Here is a 23,481-nt window from a genome sequence, read left to right as displayed (position 1 = left end):
AACGTTTGACCTCTGTACTTGCAAACAAAGGTTACTGTACCAAATATTAACATTGATTTTCTCAGGTGTTCAAATACTTATTTGCAGCTGTATCATACAAATAAATAGTTATAAAATCATACATTGTGATTTCTGGATTTGTTTTTTTAGATTATGTCTCTCACAGTGGACATGCACCTACGATCACAATTTCAGACCCCTCCATGATTTCTAAGTCGGAGAACTTGCAAAATAGCAGGGTGTTCAAATACTTATTTTCCTCACTGTATATATAGTGCTTACAACTCAGCATCAGGTAGAACCAAATGTATTTTATTTTTGGGAGAAGCTCACAGAAATCTCAGACACAATTCTTAGTAGAAATAAATCATGATTCTCATTTTTTATTTGTTTTGTTACAAAAATACATTTATCTTCAAGCAGCTTCTCAGAATTTGCCATTTGTGCAAAAAAGGACAGTATTGTCAGGTATTCAAGTACATTTGTATACAGTCATGTTACACATTAGATTCAGAGGTAGGCCTTCATGTTCTCAACATGGGTCTGAGGTAGTGTGCAACCTTTTATCCACATGTGCTGGGGAAGAAATATCCAAGGGTTGGGTATCTCCCACACCGGTGCTAAAACAATACTTTCTAAACGCTGCCTAAATGTTAACGATTGGCTTGTTTATTGCTAAGCCCTTAATGAATGATTTATTAAAAAATTTAAATAACTTATTATAACTAATGACTTATGTCACCAGTAAATTGCTGTTAAACGACAAAAACAACTAGATGGGAAAAGGGTGCTGTACGATAACTTAGCTTGGGACGTTTTTGTCTCATTTTTGTCACTATTTGACATTTTTGTCACTTTTTTTCAATGTTGACGCTATTTTGGGATTTGTAATGTTTTTTTTACCCTTTTTTTTTCAACATTTGTCAACATGTTTTTTCTGCTTTTCCAATGTTTTTTAAACCATTTTTCGGCGCTTTTTCCAACATATTTGACGGTTATATTGGAAAAATGTTTAAATCACGCTGACATAGCCTAGTTGTGTATGTTGTAAAGTCTCCCTGACGGTAAAAACAATCCCTGCATAACTTTTTCAAGTGAACGCACCATTGACCGTTTGTGCGGTTTGTCCGACAGCGGCACCTGCAGACTGTTGTACGTCCCACTGTTGGAATCCTCTAAAGCCAGATCCAGTCACACTTTTACACCGTTTAGCTGTCAGCACTTTAACTGTTTAACCCAGGAAGAGAGGTTTGGCAGCGATATTCTGCCCGGTAGATACCGTTGGTTTTACGCACCGGTGCTGTTTGAGCTCCAGATTTTGATACCCAACCCTATCCGGTTGATTGTAAAACAGGAGTGTGTCCAACTCAATTTCCCCAAGGGCCAAACTGGAAAATGAGAATCACATCGAGGGCCAGACATGTAGAGTTTATTGCTCATGAAAAAGTAAACGGACGCACGCCCGGATAGCTCAGTTGGTAGAGCGTGCGCCCATATATAGAGGTTTACTCCTCGATGCAGTGGGCCCGGTTGTCATCCCTCCCCCCTCTCATGTCTTCAGCTGTCCTCTCAAAATAAAGGCCTAAAAATGCCCAAAAAATAATAATAAAAATATATCTTTAGTCTGTATTATTAGTATGTCTCATATAGTCTTGTACCTTACAGTTTGGTCTACAAGAATATCAAAGAAAATGCCAAAAAGCAACAGATAGTGATGAAAAACTGTAAAAAGTGACAAAAACTAGACAGGCCAGAATGCATTGTGAACTTCGATTAATATAGATTGATATAGGATCAAAATTTCAAAACCTCTTCTTTTATAAGGTTTTTGAGAAGTTTTTTTTCTTGTAAATTAGGTTTCTTTTGACCTTTTTTTAATGCTATTTTCTGCTGTTTTTTTAGAGCCTTCGACTTCTTTTTTTAAATGTTTTTTATGTTGTTTAAATTGGCGAGGTACTGGATTTGGCAAAAAGCAACAAATACCGAAATAAGCGTCAAAAAGTTAACCGGTCAAAATGTTAACCGGTCAAAATGTTAACCGGTCAAAATGTATTGTGAACTTAATCGATATAGAGTCTGGATCTGAGTGTTTGTCCCGGGGGGTCTTCTGAGTTTGACACACATGTTGTACAGTAAAAGGATTACATTTATATATTCTCCAGAACCTAATGCTGTTTGCATGCTGGGTGCACACAAAACTTTCAACATTTTTTGCATTTTGTTTTTTAAAGTGATAGATTGTGCAACGATGCAAAAGTAAACATTTCAACACACTGCAAATATCTAAACCTTTTTCATCTTCAAAATAAACCTGCAGTTAGTCTTAAAATAAACCTGCAGTTAGTCTTAAAATCAACTGACAGCATGTGAGGGTGACAAGGCTTTTTTTTGGCATTGGGCATGGGGGGAGGGGGGGGGACCAAAATAGCCCCCGTCAGGTGCAACTTTACACATGGGCTCCGGTTACAGCTCAACCAAAACACAGCGGTTCAGAAACACAGCAGCGCGGACACAAAGTGCTTTCCAGTGTTAATTTCTTGTTCTAGTCTAATCCAAAAATAAATATACATTTCTATATGTACAAAGTCCTACAGGTGTACATGTAAACAAGGTGAAGGTGGACTTCCTGGCTGCTTCACACAGCGGCCGAGTGTTTCCCTCCGTCTCGGAGCTGCAGAGGCAAACACACGAGTCAAACTGGGGTTCTGTGGTGTGTTGATAGTCCCAAAAAAAAGTCTCAAATTTGTAAAAAAAAAATAAAGTCTTGTGTTCTAGGTCTTAAATGCTACCTCTAGTTTAAATGTTTCTGCAGCGCTTTGTTTTTATTTTATTTGTTGTAGTTCTTTATTTTGTATTCCAAATAGCATTTGCTGCCAATCTAAAACCAGTCCTATAATGCAAATGATGAAATCAGGGAAATTGTTGCTTCTGGACTCCGACATCTTTGTTGTTGTTGTTTTGATATAGGTCTTACATTTTATTCATAATGATCTTAAAGGGGTGATAGAATGATTATAGAGGCTATTTCATACTGTTCCTTAAGGTCTCCTAATAGGGTGTGTAACATTGGTTGGGCTGAAAATGTCCCAGGTGCTATTCTTTTGGCCCTTATGCATCCCTGTGGAATGTCTCTATTTAGAACGACAGCTTTTCTTCCAAATATGGCATATTTACCCTCCAAACTGTCATTATTCAACTATGACAAGGTAAAATTGGTTTTGCATTCTATCACTCCTTTAAACAGTATTTAAACATCTTGACTTGGTGAAACCCTGGTGAAGCATCAACCCTTGTACCCTACAGCATTTCAGCCCATGGTTTTAGTTATTTAAAGATTGATTGATTGATTTTGTAATAACCCAAACTCTTTCTATCTGAATAAACTAAAGAAATGAACTTTTTGTAGTTTTCTTTTAGGGAACAATGGGCTTTTAGCAGTTTTAAACAACCCTGAGTTTAGATCCGATATGCAGAAGAGGAGTCAGTGTAACTGAGTCAAGCTCTTATTTTAAACCTTTTGAAGGTGGCACAGCCTGTTTTTATGTTGTGTTGTCAATCACTAGAGAAACAGGTGCCACTGTGGGCAACCCAAATCCTCTTTAAACCATCCGCCAAAATCAGATTGTTAAAACCCAGTTTCTATCTGAATCACACGCATTATCACTTGGAAAACGGTTACTGGATGCTTTGGGCCTTTAAAAAGGTATTTCAACATTAAGAAAGTGGTTCTGCCTATAATCTGTCAGATATAAGACTTATTACTGAAATCCAAGTAATGTTCAGGCAAAAATAACCTTTCAGGGACTTGGCAAGTAGAAAAGTGCATTTTATAAGTTGTACTGCTCCTTTACAGCTAGTACGTTCTGGGGGGGCTATAATGTGTCAGATATAAGACTTTTTAATGCAATCGAGTCATTTTGAGGCAGAGTGGAAAGTTTGCATTTGACGGCTTTACCAGTTTCCTCTGGTTGCTGAGGCAGAAGGTGCAGATGGGCCGCAGCGCGTGCGCCGGGGCGCCGGGGCGCCGCTCGCTCTGGTATCGGAGGCAGGGCTGTCCGTCCCGGCACGCCTCCCCCAGCAGCAGCACGTTGGCCAGGTGCGAGATGTAGCTGGAGGCCAGGCGCAGCGTCTCGATCTTGGAGAGCTTCCGGTCCGCGGGCTCGGTGGGGATGAGTGTGCGCAGCGCCGTGAACGCCGTGTTCACACTGTGCGTCCGGTCCCGCTCCCGCGCGTTCGCCGCCTGCCTCTGTTTGCTCACGCCTGCGGTTCCCGCGTCTCCGTCGCTGCTGCGTCTCCGCCGTTTCCTCCGCCGGGGCGCTGCGGCGCGGGAACCACCGCCTCCTCCCCCCGCCTCTAGTTCTCCGCGCGTCGGGCTGCCGTCGCCGGTGGACTTCCCGTAGGAGCTGTCGCTGCCGCCACCGCTGTCCAGGTCCAGGTCGTCCGGATCAGAGGGGAAGAAGCCGTCGGTGCCTGCGGACTTCATGCTGCTCTCCGCCCCCGGGTCTGACTGGGGCTGCTCTGCAGCACTCTGTCCAGGGGGGGTGAAAATAGCTCCGGGACCGAGCAGCTGCCGCCGATCCGGTGACCAGGGGGGGGGTGCGTGCTGGCCGGCATACCACTGCTACTGGATGACGGCTGCTTTCTGGGTCAAGAACCCTTGCGGAGGAGGGGAGACAGGTGGAGCCTAAAGGGAGGGGGAGGGGGCGCGCACCTGTTGTGGTCTGCAGGTTTAAATTAGGCTGCACCACAGCGGAGAGGATGGGGGTAACAACCGACGTTTTTTCAAGGTTTTTATGGACAATTCTTTATGCTTTTTGTGTGTGTGTGTGTGTGTGTGTGTGTGTGTGTGTGTGTGTGTGTGTGTGTGTGTGCGCGTGCGTGCATGCTTTGTGTGAGTGCTTTGTGTGTGTGTGTGTGTGTGTGTGTGTGTGTGTGTGTGTGTGTGTGTGTGTATGCTTTGTGTGACTGTGTGCATGCTTTCCGTGTGTGTGTGTGTGTGTGTGTGTGTGTGTTAAAAGAGGAGTATGTGCATGCATTCTTGATATATAAAATTATCTATGAACCTGGATGCCGTGAGGGTGAGCAACAGAGGTGGAAAGTAACAAATTACAATTACTCACTCTTACTCTGTCTGTCTGTCTGTCTGTCTGTCTGTCGATCATCGGGCCCTTATCAAATCGCAATAAGTTACTTAGGGACTTTTAATTGAGAAGATTTTTATACCAGTGATTTTACCTGTAGGCCTACTTCATTAAAAGTTCATCAAAGTAATAGTACTTTTAATGGTACTGTTACGGAGAATATGTTTGTACTCTTTCCACCTCTGGGAGTAAAAGCTCGGCTGTCAGGAAACCTGTTGATGTGTACACTTTATTCTTCACATTGGTATTCATGTTGCCTCCAGAGGGCAGTAAACCCCTAATGATCATTTCTAAAAAGGTATTGAAGACATGAGATGTTTTCACAGCGCTGGAATGGAACTAAGTACATTTACTCCAGTACTGTTCTTCAGTCCAAATGTTGAGGTACTTGTACTTTACTTGAGTCTTTTCTTTTCATGCCACTTTCTACTTCTACTCTACTACATTTCAGAGAGAAATATTGGACTTCAGTTACTCCACTACATTCATCTGTTACAGATTTAGTTACTGGTTACTTTACACATTAAGATTAATAATACAAACTATGATCAACAAATACATTATGATTTATTATGTCAGATAAAATACGACTATATAAATTCCTTGGGCTACTTAGTTTCATAAATTCAGTCATTTTTACCTGCCAAAAACTCACACCTCTCGCAACAACGCCTCAATAAACTGGAGCTCATTCCAAATGCCACAGCCAGACACAGGAGAGAAGCTGATTGGCTCCCAGTCACAGCCAGACACAGGAGAGAAGCCGATTGGCTCCCAGTCACAGCCAGACACAGGACAGAACCTGATTGGCTCCCAGTCTGTTTAGGGTAGCTTTCAAATTTGTAAGGATGACTTTTAAGTAAGTAAAGTTAATTTCTAGGGCACATTTAAACAGCTAAGCTGACCGAAGATCATTGAAATGTAAAAATAAAAGTAGAAAAAGAGAACGATAAGAAATTCCCAACGACACAGATTGAAATAATTTGTCCCTCTCACACTCAGCTAATTACGTTAATGTTGCAAACCAGTCTAGTGACACGCTGTTTGTTACTAATAACTAGTCAGTGTGTTTGTGTGTGTGTGTGTGTGTGTGTGTGTGTGTTTTTGTTGCCTATAACAGTTCTGTTATCAAGGGTCAGCTTCACCCTAATCTGTTGTAAAAAGTCGGCCGGCTCTGTGGTGTTGGGCCGTGCAGAGGCAGGAGTCAGGGAGAGGCTGGCGGAGAGGAATCCTAATTGGTCTGGAGCTAATGCAGCCTCGCTAATCTTTTAATCCGCATTTCCTCTGCGCCCCTGTGGCCCTGACCTGCCGGCCGTGAACTTGTCTTGCCCCTGTAGCAAAGTCAAATGCTTCTTTAGTGCCCTGGAAACTCAGAAAACTAAGTTGGTTGACGAGCCAGCAAAAAAAACACAAATACTGCAAAGCTTCATAAACAACAAACCTGATTAATGGTCATAGAAAACATTGGAAGAAATCAATACCTTTGTTTTTTAAAGGATCTTTATTTGTTTTCTTACAAAATAACCAAATAGCAATTCTTTATTAGAAAATAACATTGGTTATAGAGTGGTTAAAGGGTAACTTCGTTTTTTTTTCAACCTGGACCTTATTTTCCTGTCTTTGTGTCTAAGTGACTGATGGGAACAATCTTTGACATTGGTCCAGCGAGCATACAAGCTACACTGTAAATTATTGGGCAACTGCGCACCTTCAATTTACATCCGTACGTACATTAGACTCAGATTATTATTCTAAGTGTCTGACATCATTATGGAAAGGATCCCTACAGAGATAGAGCTTTTAGTTAAAGAGTAAGATCCTTTTTTTAAACATAAAAACATCCGCGAAATTGTGATCCCTAACTCCACCAGACTCCATGTAAATAATCAGGAGTTTTATCATCGTAAAACACACTTCATTCAAAGTGGACAGAAACTAAATAAAAATCAAAAACTGTCTTGGTTCATCTTTCCACTGTTCCAACAATCACCACTCTGGTTTGGTTGAAATAATAATAATTAATTCACCCATTTACTTGTGGCTATATCTGGCTCTATACACGCTAAAAGTCCTCATTATTTACATGGAGTCTGGTGGGTTTGGTGATTGTGATTTCGGGGCGGTTTCATGTTAAAAGGATCTTACTCTTTAACTAAAAGCTCCATCTCTGTAGGGATCCTTTCCATAATGTTGTCAGACACTTAGAATAATAATAATCTGAGTCTGTCAGCAGCAACAACAGAACTTTTAGCTGAACATCTGTCCTGTAGGGTTACATTACAGCTGCTGTTTACAGCGTTCTCGCTTAATACTGGACCAGTTTCAAAGGTTGTTGCTCCAAAGATAAGTCACTTAGACACAACAACACGGGAACATAGGGTCCAGGTTGAAAAAACAACAACCTGAAGTTACCCTTTAAGATACAGTATATACAACAAGAAATATGTGACAATATAAAACAACCAAATAAATAAATACTCATACAGAGGTTTGTAGTTTGAACCTGAACACGATGGCACTTCCAGTTAAAAACTCTCCCCAACTGCAGTTTTGAAATGATTAGCCTGACCAGTGCATGGAATAGCTGCTTGTAAAGTCCTGATCACGACCCAGGTGTTTGCTTCATGTATGGAAGAAGAGAAAACCACAGACTTTTATAATGTTATGTAGGAGTCTGGAGAAAGAAGCATTGTGGACATCTTTATCTCTGTCAAGTACAAGGCGAGATAGTCTCAGAGAGACTTTTATTTCCCGGTGGAGAGACATTTTGGGCTTTTCTACTGACGATGCTCCGTTTCATCGGAAGGTTGAATTATCAGCGCGGATTGAACTCCGGCTGTTTGTTGGGCCTCAACCTCGGGGGATAGGGAGCTGAAAAACAACAAGGTTTTAGAATGACTGACACAGATGCACACCGAGAAGCAACAAGGAAAAATGTCAACGTTTTTATTAATTTATTTAACATAAAAATGCATTCCTTCCTAAAGCGGAAAACCTAAAAAACTAGAAGAAGCAGCAACGATGCCAGGTGGTGTTTGTTTTGTGAGTGATTGAAATGTTGAGCTCTGAGTTTCAGTCCTTCTTACCCTCGTGGAGCAGAGAGCGCCGGAGGATCCGCTCCGGCAGGCGCAGACGTTGGGCCGGACGCACCGGCTGCCGTAGAGACACTTCTGTTCACAGTGAGCTGAGACACAAACACAGAAACCAAGTCCTGGGAGGTACAGTTACTCATGCTTAGGAATTTAGTGTAATATATAAGTGTATATAAAGGCAAGAAAGAACATCGTTAGTTATACTTTTCTTGTTTTTATTTTGTCTGGAAGTGTTGAATGTGTTTTGTGTGGACCTCAGGAAGAGTAATAAAATCCAGTCCAATACTCACGGATGTGACACAGCGAGCCGCGCCATCCCGCGGCGCAGCGGCAGGTGTTGGCTCCCACGCACTCGCCTCCGTTGAGACACGTCTGCAGACAGCTGGCTGGAGGGCGACACAACACTCCACACGTCAGGACACTGTCCCACCCAAGAACAAGCTGACTATAAAAGGGTTTGTTCTCAATGTTTTTGTCTCTTTTTTTTTTTTTGCAGCTTTTTTACATCCTGTTTTGTGTATAATTGTTTGTATATTATTGGGGTGTCAAACTCAGCTTCTCAAAGGGCCAGACATGTTTGGTTCATTAACATGCAAACAAAATATAAAAAAATATCTCTGACTGTATTACTGCATGTCTCATAATGTCTTCTCACATACAGTTTGGTCCACATAAAGCCCCAAAAAGTCTGCAAAAAGTTCAAATAAAAGTAAAAAAAAACCTGACAAAAACTAGGGGGGCAAAATGTATTGTTTCGCATTATATCGTTTGTTTCTGGACAGACAGACTTCACGATTCAAAAGCATGTTTTGGTGTTGATTTGGGCACAGAGAGGTAAAGACACAGAAGGCAATCTGAGGTTTTCAGGTACTGACACTGATGCATCATGGGATCCAAGCAATGGAATATAAAGAACGTGCGTCTGTTACGGATCTGGTTCTTGTAGCACTCACGTTTATCGCAGCTCTTTCCTCGCCAACCTGACGGACAATCGCAAACATCTGGAGCGACACACCTGCCACCGTTCATACACACAGGCTCACACACGCCTGCAGACGGAGAGGAGGGATTATAACAACATTACAGGACCAAATAACCAACCAACCAACAGATGCATTCACTTCCTGTTGTGAGTTGGTCTCAGTTGGATGTGGGTGAACTTTGACCCCGGAAAGGGTGTGCCAACAGCTACTATTTCTAAGAATAGTATTGATTTGATAATGGACGAATTATAAGACAATGGGCCCCTGGGCACAGATCTGTCAGGACCCCCCCCCCATCATTTAGCGTCTCTTTTCGATGGTTTTGCATCTCTGTAGTCAATGTGTGTTTGTGTATGTTTGTGGACAGAGAGAAGGAGAAATAAGAGGATTAAATGGTCATTAGTGATGGAAATACATTTCACAAACAAGTGACGATGAGGAAGAAAGACTGACTTCTCTCGCATCGCCCCCCCATGTATCCCTGCAGACAGGAGCACACGTTGTTTCTTATACACCGGCCGCTGTTCTTACAGGGAGGACTGCAGAACGCTGGAGGACAAACAACGAAGAACAAGTTAGTAAAGGGTCTGATCACAATGTCTTTTAAACAACACCTTGGTAACTTAAGAATAACTCAAAGAATGGTGGAACTACTGATTAACTTGTTGATTGACTGATGTAAATGTACCATTCTGACACTGCGGCCCGTAGAAACCATGAGGACACTCGCAAGTACTGGGCCGAACACACCAACCTCCGTTTAGACACACGGGCGAGCAGAGAGCTGGAGAGAGAGAGAGACAAGAGCATCAGCATTGAGAGGACAGTTCACACACACACACACACACACAGGCAAGCTCACACACATGCACGCATACCACACACACGCATACCACACACACACACACACACACACACACACATTGAAACCCACTCACAAGTCTCACAGGACGGCCCGGTCCAGCCTGTCAGACACCGGCACTCGTCTGGAGACACACACTGGCCTCCGTTGTGACAGTGGCGGCTGCACACCACTACGATCGACAACAATAACAAACAATCATCACAAAGTTGATAGGAAGAGCAAAGAAAATGTAAGTGATTATGAAAAAACCAGTAGATGCCAGTAACTGAACTCACTGGTCTCACATCGAGGTCCAACAAACCCGTACGGACACGAACAGGTGTGCAGTCCCACACAGGTGCCTCCGTTTTCACATGGTAACCTGCACAGAGCTGCACAGATGCATTTCATTAGTTATATCATTTCTAAATGCTTCATAGCTATTGAATACTTACATCTTTGTGAAATGTAATTGTTTATAATCTTTACTTGATATAGTTTCTACCGTGATTTAAGAAGTTTCTTCCCTATGTGTATTTCTATTACTATGGGAAGATGCAGATGTTTATAGACATTACTGATGACATCTCTGACTGGATTAACTGGGAACCAATTGCTATCTTAATAATGAATCATATTTCTGTATCTCTCCCTCAACAGTCGCGTCAGATGGCCGCCCACCACCAGCCAGGTTCTGTCCGAGGTTTCTGTCTGTTTAAAGTAAGTAAAGTAACCAAATGTTTGCTCTTTGGGGTGAATTGTTGGGTCTCTGTAAATTATAGAGTGTGGTCAAGCGTACTGAGATAACTTCTGTTTTGATTTGACACTATAAATAAAGAAATAACAAGGAGGCGAGCGTTACCTTCCTGACAGGTTTCTCCGTGAAACCCTCCGAGACAGCGACACACAGCGGGCGCAACACAAACGCCTCCGTTCATACAATCCGGCTCACAGATTGCTAAGAAAATACAGATAAACAAACAATAACGATACAAAAGCAAATAAATAAATAATATTCTAATCTAATTACACAAGTCTTTTGTTGGGTTAACCTGTCTGGCATTCAACTCCAGTGTAGCCTGGCTTGCAGCGGCACGTGTTGGGCGCGGCACACTCCATGTTCCGACCACACGTATGCCTGCAAACAGCTTGAAAGACAAACAGTGGAGATGTTAAACCTGTTTGAATGCAAAAAGCATCAAAAACGTTGACAAAAACAGCAACAAAGGTGACAAAAGCTTAGATAAAAGCCACAAAAACTATAAAAAAAAGGCGACAAAAATGTAGAAAATAAGGCGACATAAACTTTGACAAAGTAAGCAAATGTTCAAAACAAAACACAAAAACTTTGAAAAAAGCAACCAAGTATTGATAAAGGCGACAAAAACGTTAAAAAAGGCGATAGCCTAAAAATGTCAAAGGCAGGCAACAACAAATGGACAAATGGATAAAACGCCAAAAGTCAACAAAAATGGTGAAAAGGTGAAAAAAAACGCCAGTAAAATCAGAAAAACATCAATAAAGTAAAAAAAAAAAAAAAGCGGCAAAAACAAAAGCAGCAAAAATCAGAAAAATCCCTGAAAAATGTCAAAAACGTTGAAAACCATCACCACAAAGGTGGGCGAATAGGTTCCACTTTGGGAATAAAAAACCCAGATGACCCCTAGTGAGAGTGTCCGGGCCCAGCTCCTCCTCGACGTTGTGCTCCGTTATGATGATGGTTACACGAGCGTTACCTCGACAGGCTCGTCCGTCTCCGGTGTATCCTACAGGACACCTGCCGCAGCGGAACCCCTCATCCCAGGCTGGTTCACACGGGACGCCGGGGAAACATGGGCGGTCGGCGCAGGTCTTCACATGTTTGTCGGCCGTTGTTCCACTCCTAACCCCTGGCTGGATGGAGGGGGCTCTTTGTAGCGGGGAGCTGTACACCGTCTTGCCCGGTGTTGTGAACGCCAGCACCTCTGGGCCTTCAGATCCAGGCTCGGCCTCATCTCCATCTGCAGAGAACTCTGACTCAGACAGCGAGTAGGACAGAGCGCTGAGGGCCACTGTCAGGGGGAGGGCAGGTCTGGCAGGGGTCCAGGGTTTGGTTTGGGTGGATGCCAGATGTTTGAGCTGGGGCTGGGGCTGGGTTGGCTGTTTGGACTGCGTTACCTTGCCAGACTGAGTAGATAGGTGAGGAGAGCGCGGTGTTACCTTTGCAGATGTGGCACCAGTCAATGCTGCTTCAGACTGATGGGAGACAATCATAGAATCAGGGTGATTAAACGTTCATGTCAGAGATTCCAGTTTGAGACTCGCACACACAGCAACGTCAGACTTGACTTAAGACTTCAGACTCAGACTCGAGATGCGGGACTTGTGAACAATCTTTATTTTTTAGGAACCGTCTGATGAGCTGACTGTTATTCCCCTTGCTTGGTAAACTACAACCTTCCTGCGTAACACTTAGGCTGGCTACACACTGGCTGCGTGGCGTCAGCATGGCGTTTCTGTTGCGTGTCAGCTGCGCGGTGCTGCTGCTAGCCTGGTTGTTTCCCATTGATTACTGCACTCAAGCAGTAGTATACTTCATGTTAAACATAAATATATACTGATTTGTCTACAGCAAAGACAACGTCGGCAGCAAAATAGGCTACAGAATATTTCGTTGAACTTTGACAGGTGCAATATTTAATATTACATTTAATATAATGCAGATATAAATGTAATATATTAATTACCGTTTACATTTACATTTATATCTGCATTTATGTCAAAACCTAGAGACTTTCAAACATCAAAATGTTTTGCCAAAACTGGCCACGCAGCCAGTGCCTTAATGTATCTGCTGCTTGCGGCCACACGTGAGAGAGGACAACAAACATGTCAACGCACCGGCAGCTTCGTCAGAAGTTTTGGCTTTAAGAACTTCAGTCAACAAGGCCCAAACAAAAGAAGCACTGAATGCAAAATATGTGGAATCAAGATAAAGGATTCGGGCTCAACCACATCTAATTTTATCAGGCACCTAAAAACGCACACTGATAGGTTAGCAAACATGTTTAGCTTAGCATTGGTCATCGAACGTTCGCTCACTAGATGTTAGGAAAAGATAATTGAGCGTTTGTTTGTATGTCAAACTTGTAGTAGTCGATTTACGTAATCATTTATGTCCCGCTGGTTGCCGCTGCAATAATTATTAACATTAGACTCTAACTCAGAGTCTTGACTTGGACTCTAGCTCAAAGACACCTATACATCAAAGACTCTAGAAAAATGGTCACGTTACCTTGGAGACCATCACACTGGGCACCAGAACCTTCTCGGAGATAGTTGTGCTAGATCTGGTATACATCCTGGCATCTGATCTGAGGTCAGCACTGTGGAGGGCGCCAACTGATGTTCTGGCAACATCTCTTGAAGCAACAGTGACCGCCTCCCTCCTCTCCGTCCCGCCTCCCCTCCCCGAAGTGGGAACCTGGCGTGGAGCATTCTCTCGGTTGGCTCTGGTGACGGACCGGGACAGGTGTTTGATGCCGTGCCTGGTGGGCAGGTTGGGCAGGTGCAGCTGTGAGACTTTGCCGCTGCCTCCTTGCGGGGAGCGGCCAGTCTTGACAACAGCCTGCTGCTGAGGAAGGTGATTGGATGCTGAGGAAAGACGGGAAGTGACATCAGTAACTCGGGCAAATTAACTAGTTTGGAAGATCCGTTTAATCCTTTTAAAATTTTCAAGGTTCACCATTAAAATACAAGTCAGCTGGAAACATTAAAATTCAGCGAAAGACAATGTTATCTGTCAACTCACAGAGCTAACATGTAGCTTCATTAGGTAGCAATCTACAGCTGATAATATTTGCAAGCAACACGTGCCATTTAAGCCAGCAAATCAACGGTTGTCGGCTCAAGAATTAAGAATAGTGGTGAGTGAGTGGTAAATCTGGCACAGTTAAAGGGTAACCACGTTTTTTTCCAACCCTATTTCCTTATATTTTGGTGTCTAAGTGACTGACGGGAACAAAAACTGGTCCAGTATTGAGAGAGAACGTTGTGAGCAGCAGCTGTGAATGTAACCTTATAGGACAGATGTTCAGCAGCAGTTAGCGTCCACTAAAAGTTCTGACGGACTCCGATTATTATTCTAAGTATCTGACAACATTATGGAAAGGATCCTTACAGAGATAGACCTTTTTTCAAACAGTATAATCCTCTTTGTTTAACCAGAAACGGCCCCAAGATCGCTATCACTAAACCTACCAGACTCCATGTAAATAAACAAAATATTTTTTATTACGTCTATAGAGCCAGAACATTTTCACGTGTAAATCGATAAATTATTTGTTTATTTCAACCAAAGCTAGAGTTGTGAATGTTGGAAAAGACGAACCAAGACAGCTTTTGATAGTTTTATTTAGTTTCTGTCGACTGTCGAAGTGTGTTTAATCATAATAAAATGACATGGAAAATTTACATGGAGTCTAGTGGCTTTTGTGAACACAAAATAACAATGCTTTTTTGCTGTTTTATAATGCCCAATAACTTACATTGTAGCTTGTTCCGCAGACTGCAGCCATCTCGCTTAATACTGGACCAATGTCAAAGATGTTTGTTCCCATCAGTAACATAGGAAAATAAGGTCCAGGTTACCCTTTAATGTTGTAAACTGCTTACATGTTGTGCAAGAATAGTATATCATAAAGTCAAAAGTGGAAAAGAAGAGAAAGCTGTTTAAATGCTGGCATGTTGGACAATAGTTCTTACAGGCACTGATTTTAGTAGAGCTCTTCAGAACCGTTTTGCAAACTGATTTAAGTGATCCATGTCATATTTGAGGCTGACTGACTCATCTGCATTAACACTTTGTTCAGTCTTGTGACTTTCCAGACCAACACAATCCACAGTAAAGGGATTTCAGTTGGAATCTGTCTCCTCTGAGTAATTAGAAAAACCCCTCCGCTCCCCTCGTGAGAAAATAGCATTTAGCAGTCTTCTGTTGTAACTCTGCGGCCGGATGTCTACTCAAAAAACTAAGTACCAAAGGCAGTCTCCAGCAAAAAATGGCATTCTTTCCAAACACGAAAAACATATAAAACAACATCAGAGAAACCAGAACATAATTAGAACAACATCTATAAAGTAGACCACAATGTTTGGAGAGATTTCACATCACTGACACATGTTTACATCAAACTCCTTTTGTCACGGTTTGATTTTTTTTTCATATTTTCTTTTGGAGATGTCACAAGTAGGTGTCAGAGCTGTTGCTTACAAAACTGCTAAATAAACTACCCAGAAAAGAATTGCTTACCTGCCTTGGCGTTCTTCATGCAGACCCGTCCGTTGCCGTAAAGGCCGTGCGGGCAACGGCCGCAGACGTAGCCCACGTGTGGCGGCCTGCGGTTGATGCATTGAACCCCGGGGAAGCAGGGCCTGCTGGTACACGTAGCGGAAACATTCACAACCGGAGACTGACCAGATCCTGAGAGACACAAACTGGGATCAGTGCTGTATGTGTCCTCATCGTAGCAGCCAAGCAGAGTAGGGCCTTCTACGCGTCCATTAGGAAGTTTCCTGTTATCATATTTTCCTCTAAACATGTTTTGGTAACACCTTATGTTACATGAATTATTCAAATACCTTAATTGATGTATTAATTAACGTATTGTTCCTGCATTAAGTCATGCATGAGAAACGTTTAATACTTGTACATATCTGATAGTTGATGAAGTAAATCCAGTTGGTAGACATTGTTGGAAACGTTGGGCTTACCTGAAGCTGATCCGCCACTTCCCGAAGGTGGGGCTACAGTGGATGTCTTGGCAATAGTGTTGCTGATTTTGGGCTGATCCGGTTTGACTCGGTCCGGTGTCGTTCCTGAGACGTTGCTGAAAGTGTCCGTGTTAGACGTGGATGGGTGAAGTTTAATTCCTGGGCTTCTTCTCAAAGCATTAGTGTTTGTTTGAGACAGGATTGGTGTAACTGCTGTGATGCTCTTGTTAGTTTCTGCCTGAGTGAGTGCCGGGTTCAGACTCATTCCTGGAATCCGTCTCCAAGTAGTGGTCTTAGTTTGTGATCGGTTCGGGTCAATCCTTGGAATAGTCTTCTCAGCCTTTGTCTGCGGGGAGCTACCACTTGAGGTCTTCCGGAAAGTGTCTGTCTTTCCTATGGGTGGCTGCTGTAGAACATCTGGTATTTTGTAGAGCGTCGTATGAGAAGCAGATGTGGGAGGGACAGGGACTGACCTGGCGACTGCTGTATGAAGAAAAAACAGATTATTATTTAGTTTGCCTTTTATCTGACGCTCTGGAATCACTTGTCTCCTGGAAGGGTCAAAAGGTTGTTTTTTTAATAACAAGACGGACGCTCAGCATGAGACGAGACTTTTGGGACGAGTTTGTGTAAAGATCTCAACGAGGCATGACTACCACTCGCAGCCTATCGACACATTTTACGAGCCACGTGCGTAGCAGGAAACGCTGACAGCAGGTCAAACAAACCTGACTGATTTATCCTGCGTTAGCTCGGCAAACATGTCTTGCTTATATCGAATACAACAGAGGCAGATTACATTGTCACAAAGTAATTCTCGAAGAGTTTTAAAATGGAACTTATTTCTTCTGATCTTTAGAAAACTACTTCAGTAGCATTTGTAGTTTTAAAGAGACGTGCTGTCTATTAACTTGTTGTTCTAATCGTCTTAAACGGCGCATGGTGGCACTGGTTTTTCTTGCCTTTCTGTATTCAGTTTTTAATTGACTTTATTGGAAAGAAAGCCCCTTCCGGTGGTCCCCCCGGTGCAGCTCTTGATGGACCCGTGAAGTTGTGCATATTTTGCACCAAACTAAACAAGGACGTGATCCTAAAGTGCCTTTGCTGAAGATCAGAGAACTGAAGAGTAAAGACAAACCAAAAGAGCATGAGGGAATCCAAGGACCCGTCCGCCATGAGTGTGTTTTAACAAAGTTCCATAAAAATGACAACAAAACTATACATTGCTGACAGTAATTTATGCTGTGTGCTGCGTTGTGAGCCAAATGTTCCATTAGGGACGATAATGTCTTGAAACGTACACCTCGGTGTGACTCACTTCATCTAGATCAGGGGCTACGGGCCAGACTGGAAAACAACAATCACATCAAGGGCATGTATAGTTTACTGAAATGCTTTCATTTAAGAGAAAAAGTCAAATATTTGCATGTCTCATATAGCTTTCTCACTTACAGTTTGGGCCTTATAAAGCCCCAAAAAAGTCAGCAAAAAAGTTAGTTAGCGATGATAGAAAAAAGGGACAAAACCGTTGAAAAAAGCAACAATAATATGCCAAAAAACTAACAAAAACGTAGGAAAAAAGCAACAAAAACTTGGTAGGCCAAAAATGACATGTGCCTAAATTGATATGCAGGCTGGTTCAAAGTCTGCGAGGGGCTGGGTTTGGCCCCCGGGCCTCGGGTTTGACACACGTGATCTAGATAGTCCCAATACAAACGCAAACACTGGAGAGCATTTGCAACTGCTATCAGCCCCAGGTTTGTGTTAAAGCCATGCATTAACTTTAAATACACAAACTCTGCATTTATTTGGCGTGCACCCTGTCGAACGTTGTGTTGTGCACCACAGCGACGGCAGCCAATCACAAACGTTATTCTCAGTGAACCACCCCGAGGGGCCGATCAGCGGTTAGATATATTTTTAAATGATTCTGTGTTATATTTAAGGGTACTTTGCTAAGATACAGTTTACTTTTAATGATGCACGCTGATGATTAACGCACGAGCATTGTCTCGCCAGCTGTCCTGATAAAAAGGTAAATTAAGCCACAGTTGTGTCATATCACACCTTAAACATTGGCACAGTACGCTCATGCTTACCTGTACATACTGTCCCATTTCCCAGCATGCCTTTGGGGCATGGGCCGCAGCCATAGGAGCCGAAGCTGTTGAAGCACTGGACTCCTGGGAAACACGGCTTCCTTTCACACTCATTGATATCTTCCAGGCATGTTACACCTGCAACAACAATAAACACACAGGGACTAGTTTCTCCAATCCTAAACCATACCTGTCATATGTGCTGGAAGAGAAAGAAAAGACGCAAGTAAAACATGTGGACTTAAAGTACAGTACTGGAGTATATGTACTTAGTTACTTTCCACCACTGCCTGTGATTGATCATCTACGCCTCCGAATGTGTAACTTCTTACCTCTCAGCCCCGCAGGACACTGGCAGCGGTACCCGCCGCCGGCCGTGTTGATGCATCTGCCGACCGTGCACGGCGCTGAGAGACATTCGTCCACGTCCTCGCCGCAGAGATCGCCCTGCGTTCCCTCGGGACACACACACAGGTACGTCCCGCTGCCGGCCGGGAAACTGACGTCCGTCACGCAGGTACCTCCGTTCTGACAGCCACACGGCACCACGTCAATCTGTTATAGAGGGAAACGCAGCGGTGGGATGTAACTAAGTACATTTACTCCAGTACTGTACTTAAGTTCAAATGTTGAGGTACTTGAGTCTTTTCTTTTTCGACATCTATACTATGACTTTATGTTTTATCTTCCCTCTGCTCTTCTTCTCCAACCCTACCTCTGCAGTGAAGCTGCTCTGGGCGTTGCACTCGTCCGACAGCGTAAAGAGAAAGGATTGGGGCCCCCCCCTGTCCCCAGGGAGCGATGGGACCCTCCAGATGAGGAGGCCGGCGGGGGAGAGGAAGGCCCCCTGCGGCCCCTCCTCCAGCTGGAAGAGGAGCGCTGAGCCCTCGGGGTCTGATGCTGCCAACTGGAAGACAAAGTTCTCTCCGGCGAACGTCCGCAGGCGGCTCTGGGGCCGGAGGAACGCCGGCGGCTCGTTGACTGGAGACACAGGATCAAAACGTGAGTCCAGAGGACAAATAGAAGCACATGCTGAAAGCAACAAAAATGTTAGAAAACGACAAAACAAGTTACAAAAACATTGAAAAAAAAGAGACACAATCGTCGAAAAGATGCAACAGAAACATCATGAAAGCTACAAAAAAATTCCAAAAAAGTGACAAAACGTCGCAAAAAGCGACAAAAATGTCAAAAAAGTTAAACACAAGCATCAAAAGCGTCCACAAATGCTACAATGATGTTGGAAAAGTGACAAAACATCAAAAACAAAGCGTCACACGTCAACGACATCATGCTCCTTTAGTCCAAGTTATTCCCATTTTTGTACCCTTCCATCTAAGTCTTGTTGTTGTGATGACAGAATCTAAAGACAGTTGGAGAACACAGATACCCAACAAGATGTAAAAAACAAGACAAAAACTTCGGAATAATGACAGAAATTTCAAAAAAAATGTTGACTTATAACATCAGAAAAAGCTACAAAAATGTCGAAAAAACATTTTAAAAAAGCGACAAAAACATTGACTAAGCAACGTTTTATGTTTTGACCATCACAACTACAAGTCTTGTTGTGTTTTGATGACAGAATCTACTTCCTGTCTTGAAATAAACTCTTGACAAGCGTTTGGCAGAAATATCCTTCCAGGCTGTTCCTGGAAGAACCGACACACAGGGGGTTTCCAACTTTTCTGTCCGAATGGAGCTCTCAACAGCGGATACTTAAACAAGATCATGTAGCGTCCACTAACTGAGATCATGCTTCCCCCCACAGATGTTAAATAGGAAGAAAGTGACGGTAATCCCAGGAAACACCTGCTCAGCATGATGCTCATATGTTCAGAAACTGATTAATAACATTATTGCTATTACTGAATTCCTAACCGAACTCTTTAGAAAGATCTGGCAACATGGTGAGGTAACCCTCTAGATCACACCTGTCCAACTTGAGGCCCATGGGCCAAATCCGGCCCCCCCTCGATTTTGATCTGAATAAAGCTATCAAAAGCCGTCTTGGTTCATCTTTCCACTGTTCCAACAATCAATCAAATCAAATCCTCTGGTTTGGTTGAAATAAACCATTTACATGTGGAGATATGCTGGCTCTATACACGCTAAAAGTCCTGATTATTTACATGGAGTCTGGTGGAGTTTGGTGATGGTGATTTCGGGGCTGTTTCATGTTAAACTAAAAGGATCTTACTCTTTAACTAAAAGGTATATCTCTGTAGGGATCCATCCCATAATGTTGTCAGACACTCAGAATAATAATCTGAGTCTGTCAGCATCAACAACAGAACCTTTAGTGGACTCTAACTGCTGCTGAACATTCGTCCTGTAGGGTTACGTTTTAGATCGGTTCACAGCTGCCGGTTACGGTGTCTAGCTCAATACTGGACTAATTAAAAGATTGTTATTCCCATCAGACACTTCCACACAATGACATGGGGACATAGGGACCAGGTTGAAAAAACCTAAGGTACCCTTTAAGTTAGTTACAGCTGTTACAGCCGCACTTTTACAATTGACTTGTTGTTTGACTTGTGGTTTGTGAAGTGTAACTCAGGATGAATGTCAAGTCTTTGTCACTGTGCTAACCAACCATATGATTTACCCCCCCTCTGTCTCAGTGCGGTTAAACGACAGGTCAGGGCATGATGGGAAACTTAAACCTCCGCTCCTTTGATCTGCTGATGGGGACAAACAGGACCGCAGCTGGACGGCTACCACGGTAACATACTACCACGGCAACTGGTGCACTGATGCAGCAAAATAAATACTTTTTCACACTGTCTACACTACTACACTTTGGTTAAACTTTTGTTTTATGAGGTTTTGCAACCAGGACAAAGTGCAGTGTTACAGCAAACCCAACCAAATAAAAAATGCACCGTCTGCCGAGCTATAGGTGTGAGAGCGCCCTAAGTTGTTTGTACCTTGATTGACAGACCAGGTGAATTTGGAGGTGTCCGGGTCACAGAGGAGGCAGGGGCTGCTGGGGCTGGGGACTCGGTCTGCGAAACACATCCCCTCGATGTTACAAGTCCTCTCCTGGGAACCACAAACGGAGAGCATCAACAGGTTGGTTTCATATTCACGCAACGTTGTTAAAAATGTATAAGTTTTAGGTGCAGCAGCCAAGCCGTTTTTGTCAGCTGAATGAATGGGAAATGTGGCATGAGTGGTATCTACGTATAATCTAACGTTTTAGACACAGATATGGTGATAATAACGCTCCAAAATTATGTTAAATTGCATATTTTGTTTATTGAAAAACATCACATTTTCTTGAGGAAAGACCCCTAAACTCCCACGCCAAATTTGTGCACCTAACTCTCAGATGAACCTGGGGAAAACGCTGGATATTCATCATGTTCTCCATCTCTACTTCAGGTAATTCAGTTTCAGCACATGCAGATGTCTCTGTGTGATTCTGCAGCATTTGCTCCAGGTAAGGTGACATTTTGTCCCGTCTCCATTCCCATAAATAGCAGTTCCAGTAACACTTTTTTATTGTATGCGAGTTACCTTCTGGAGGGAGCCTGGGAGTACGCCCAACCGGTCTACATGTGTTTTGTGGATCTGGAAAAGGCGTATGACCGGGTCCCCCGGGAGATACTGTGGGACGTGCTGCGGGAGTATGGGGTGAGGGGGTCTCTTCTCAGGGCCATCCAATCTCTGTACAACCAAAGTGAGAGCTGTGTCCGGGTTCTCGGCAGTAAGTCGGACTCGTTTCAGGTGAGGGTTGGCCTCCGCCAGGGCTGCGCTTTGTCAACAATCCTGTTTGTAACATTTATGGACAGGATATCGAGGCGTAGTCGGGGTGGGGAGGGGTTGCGGTTTGGTGGGCTGGGGATCTCATCGCTGCTCTTTGCAGATGATGTGGTCCTGATGGCATCATCGGCCTGCGACCTTCAGCACTCACTGGATCGGTTCGCAGCCGAGAGTGAAGCGGTTGGGATGAGGATCAGCACCTCTAAATCGGAGGCCATGGTTCTCAGCAGGAAACCGACGGAGTGCCTTCTCCAGGTAGGGAATGAGTCCTTACCCCAAGTGAAGGAGTTCAAGTACCTTGGGGTTTTGTTCGCGAGTGAGGGGACAATGGAGCGGGAGATTGGTCGGAGAATCGGCGCAGCGGGTGCGGTATTATATTCAATCTATTGCACCGTTGTGACGAAAAGAGAGCTGAGCCAGAAGGCAAAGACCCAGGACTAGGTGGAGGGATTATATCTCCAACCTGGCCTGGGAATGCCTCGGGATCCCCCAGTCGGAGATGGTTAATGTTGCTCGGGAAAGGGAAGTTTGGGGTCCCCTGCTGGAGCTGCTCCCCCCGCGACCCGATACCGGATAAGCGGACGAAGATGGATGGATGGATGGATGGAGTTACCTTCAACTTACAGAGTCCTGAGCGCGATGCCTCGCAGACTTGGCACACGCCATCATAGATGGTCAGCACCTTGGCTTGGCTGTACTGGGAGCCGTCGTTGGTGACCTGGGACAGGAAAGAGAGGTGGGTATCATGTTGCACCCTTAGAAAGAAACGACTGCCTGCTTTTGTGGTAACTTTATTCTCCCCTGTAGAGCATTTCTTTCATAGTATAGTTTCAACGAAGTAGTCACACAGCACTTTCATTCAAAACTCCACAGTCAGGCACACTGATGACGTATAGTGTCACTCAGAATTGTCATAAATAAACAAATAAACAGTGAATGAAGATTAACAGTACAACATCTTTGTAGCTCCGCAAACACTCTCCTGTAGATTTTTAGCTTCATGGAATTTCTATACTATATATGCTCTGGTGTTTCCCCCTCGTAGTGGTGTAAATGTAAAAGCTTCTGACTAAACAGCCACCAAACAACAAACATGAAAAGATCGTAGACGTTACCTTGATCTCCCAGCGTGCGTACGGTTTGTCGTCCATCATGAAGTCTTCTGTGTTGACGGCGGTGTTGCTAAGAGACGGCACGGCGCAGTCTAAAGCCTTGGAGCTCAGGAAGGTGGCTTTGGTTCTCTGTTTCTCCCCTGGAACCCAAACTCCGTTCATGTACTGTGGAGACAGACACACACAATTCAGGGCCGTGTGTAGGCGATAGGCAGTCACAATGAGTAAAGCTAAGTTAACAGATGGTAAGAAATGCAGAAAATGGTAAAGAAAGTGTCAAACACTTTACCAAAATCTAGACAAAAAAAAAAAACAGAAAAAAAAAAAAAAAAAAAAAAAAAAAAAAAGGCCAGTAATGGGTCAAAAACAGTTGAAATCTTTTCCAGATTGGTCAGGCCCGCCTCTGGCCCGACCTTTGACCTTTGACCTTTCCTCACCTTTAGTCTGCTGGCGTGGCAGCCGAGGTCGGGAGAGTCGATGAAGCCGAGGCCGAAGACTCGAACGTTGCGACAGTTGAAGGCTCGGATGTCACACAGACCACCATTCTCCAAATCTGTTACCTCTACTGGCTGGCCTATCAGAGGAGAGCATTCATTACAGCAGATAATCAAAATACAGATTATTACTTATACTTACTTATTATTACTTATACTTATTAGCTGTGTTATTCCCTACATATTGTTTATTA

General features: G+C 43.5%; 2 protein-coding genes and 2 long non-coding RNA genes across 6 annotated transcripts; 2 read left to right on the top strand and 2 right to left on the bottom strand.

Moving 5' to 3' along the window:
* Positions 1-1,972: 1,972 nt before the first annotated feature.
* LOC114551085 (transcription factor 15) lies at positions 1,973-4,720 on the bottom strand. Its single transcript, XM_028572160.1, has 2 exons — positions 3,956-4,720; positions 1,973-2,671 (listed from the first exon to the last, which is right to left on the bottom strand). The coding sequence occupies exons 1-2, from the start codon at positions 4,481-4,483 to the stop codon at positions 2,636-2,638; spliced, it is 564 nt and encodes a 187-aa protein (XP_028427961.1). The 5' UTR covers positions 4,484-4,720; the 3' UTR covers positions 1,973-2,635.
* LOC114551087 (uncharacterized) lies at positions 3,168-10,057 on the top strand. Of its 3 annotated transcripts, none has more exons than XR_003691834.1 (5): positions 3,168-3,703; positions 8,241-8,359; positions 8,465-8,688; positions 9,704-9,790; positions 9,928-10,057. It is a non-coding gene; the product is annotated as an uncharacterized LOC114551087 (long non-coding RNA). The 3 variants fall into 3 exon arrangements; XR_003691835.1 differs by having other exon boundaries at positions 8,238-8,359; XR_003691833.1 differs by lacking the exon at positions 3,168-3,703 and adding an exon at positions 4,683-4,787.
* Positions 7,400-22,533, bottom strand: LOC114551082 (neurogenic locus notch homolog protein 4-like). The gene is made up of 19 exons (XM_028572154.1): positions 22,295-22,533; positions 20,844-20,958; positions 18,626-18,891; positions 18,243-18,465; positions 17,911-18,048; positions 15,812-16,294; positions 15,351-15,521; positions 13,335-13,693; positions 11,797-12,295; positions 11,113-11,208; positions 10,923-11,018; positions 10,357-10,452; positions 10,155-10,250; positions 9,905-10,000; positions 9,670-9,765; positions 9,187-9,282; positions 8,524-8,619; positions 8,228-8,325; positions 7,400-8,012 (listed from the first exon to the last, which is right to left on the bottom strand). The coding sequence occupies exons 2-19, from the start codon at positions 20,932-20,934 to the stop codon at positions 7,992-7,994; spliced, it is 3,117 nt and encodes a 1,038-aa protein (XP_028427955.1). The 5' UTR covers positions 20,935-20,958; positions 22,295-22,533; the 3' UTR covers positions 7,400-7,991.
* On the top strand, positions 17,829-21,506 carry LOC114551086 (uncharacterized). Its single transcript, XR_003691832.1, has 5 exons — positions 17,829-18,384; positions 18,634-18,912; positions 20,538-20,638; positions 20,856-20,988; positions 21,301-21,506. It is a non-coding gene; the product is annotated as an uncharacterized LOC114551086 (long non-coding RNA).
* Positions 22,534-23,481: the final 948 nt, after the last annotated feature.

Source organism: Perca flavescens, chromosome 24 (assembly GCF_004354835.1).
Source record: "Perca flavescens isolate YP-PL-M2 chromosome 24, PFLA_1.0, whole genome shotgun sequence".
Classification (NCBI taxonomy): domain Eukaryota; kingdom Metazoa; phylum Chordata; class Actinopteri; order Perciformes; family Percidae; genus Perca; species Perca flavescens.
The sequence above is the reverse complement of the archived record's forward strand: the minus strand, read 5'-3'. Positions and strand labels throughout refer to the sequence as shown.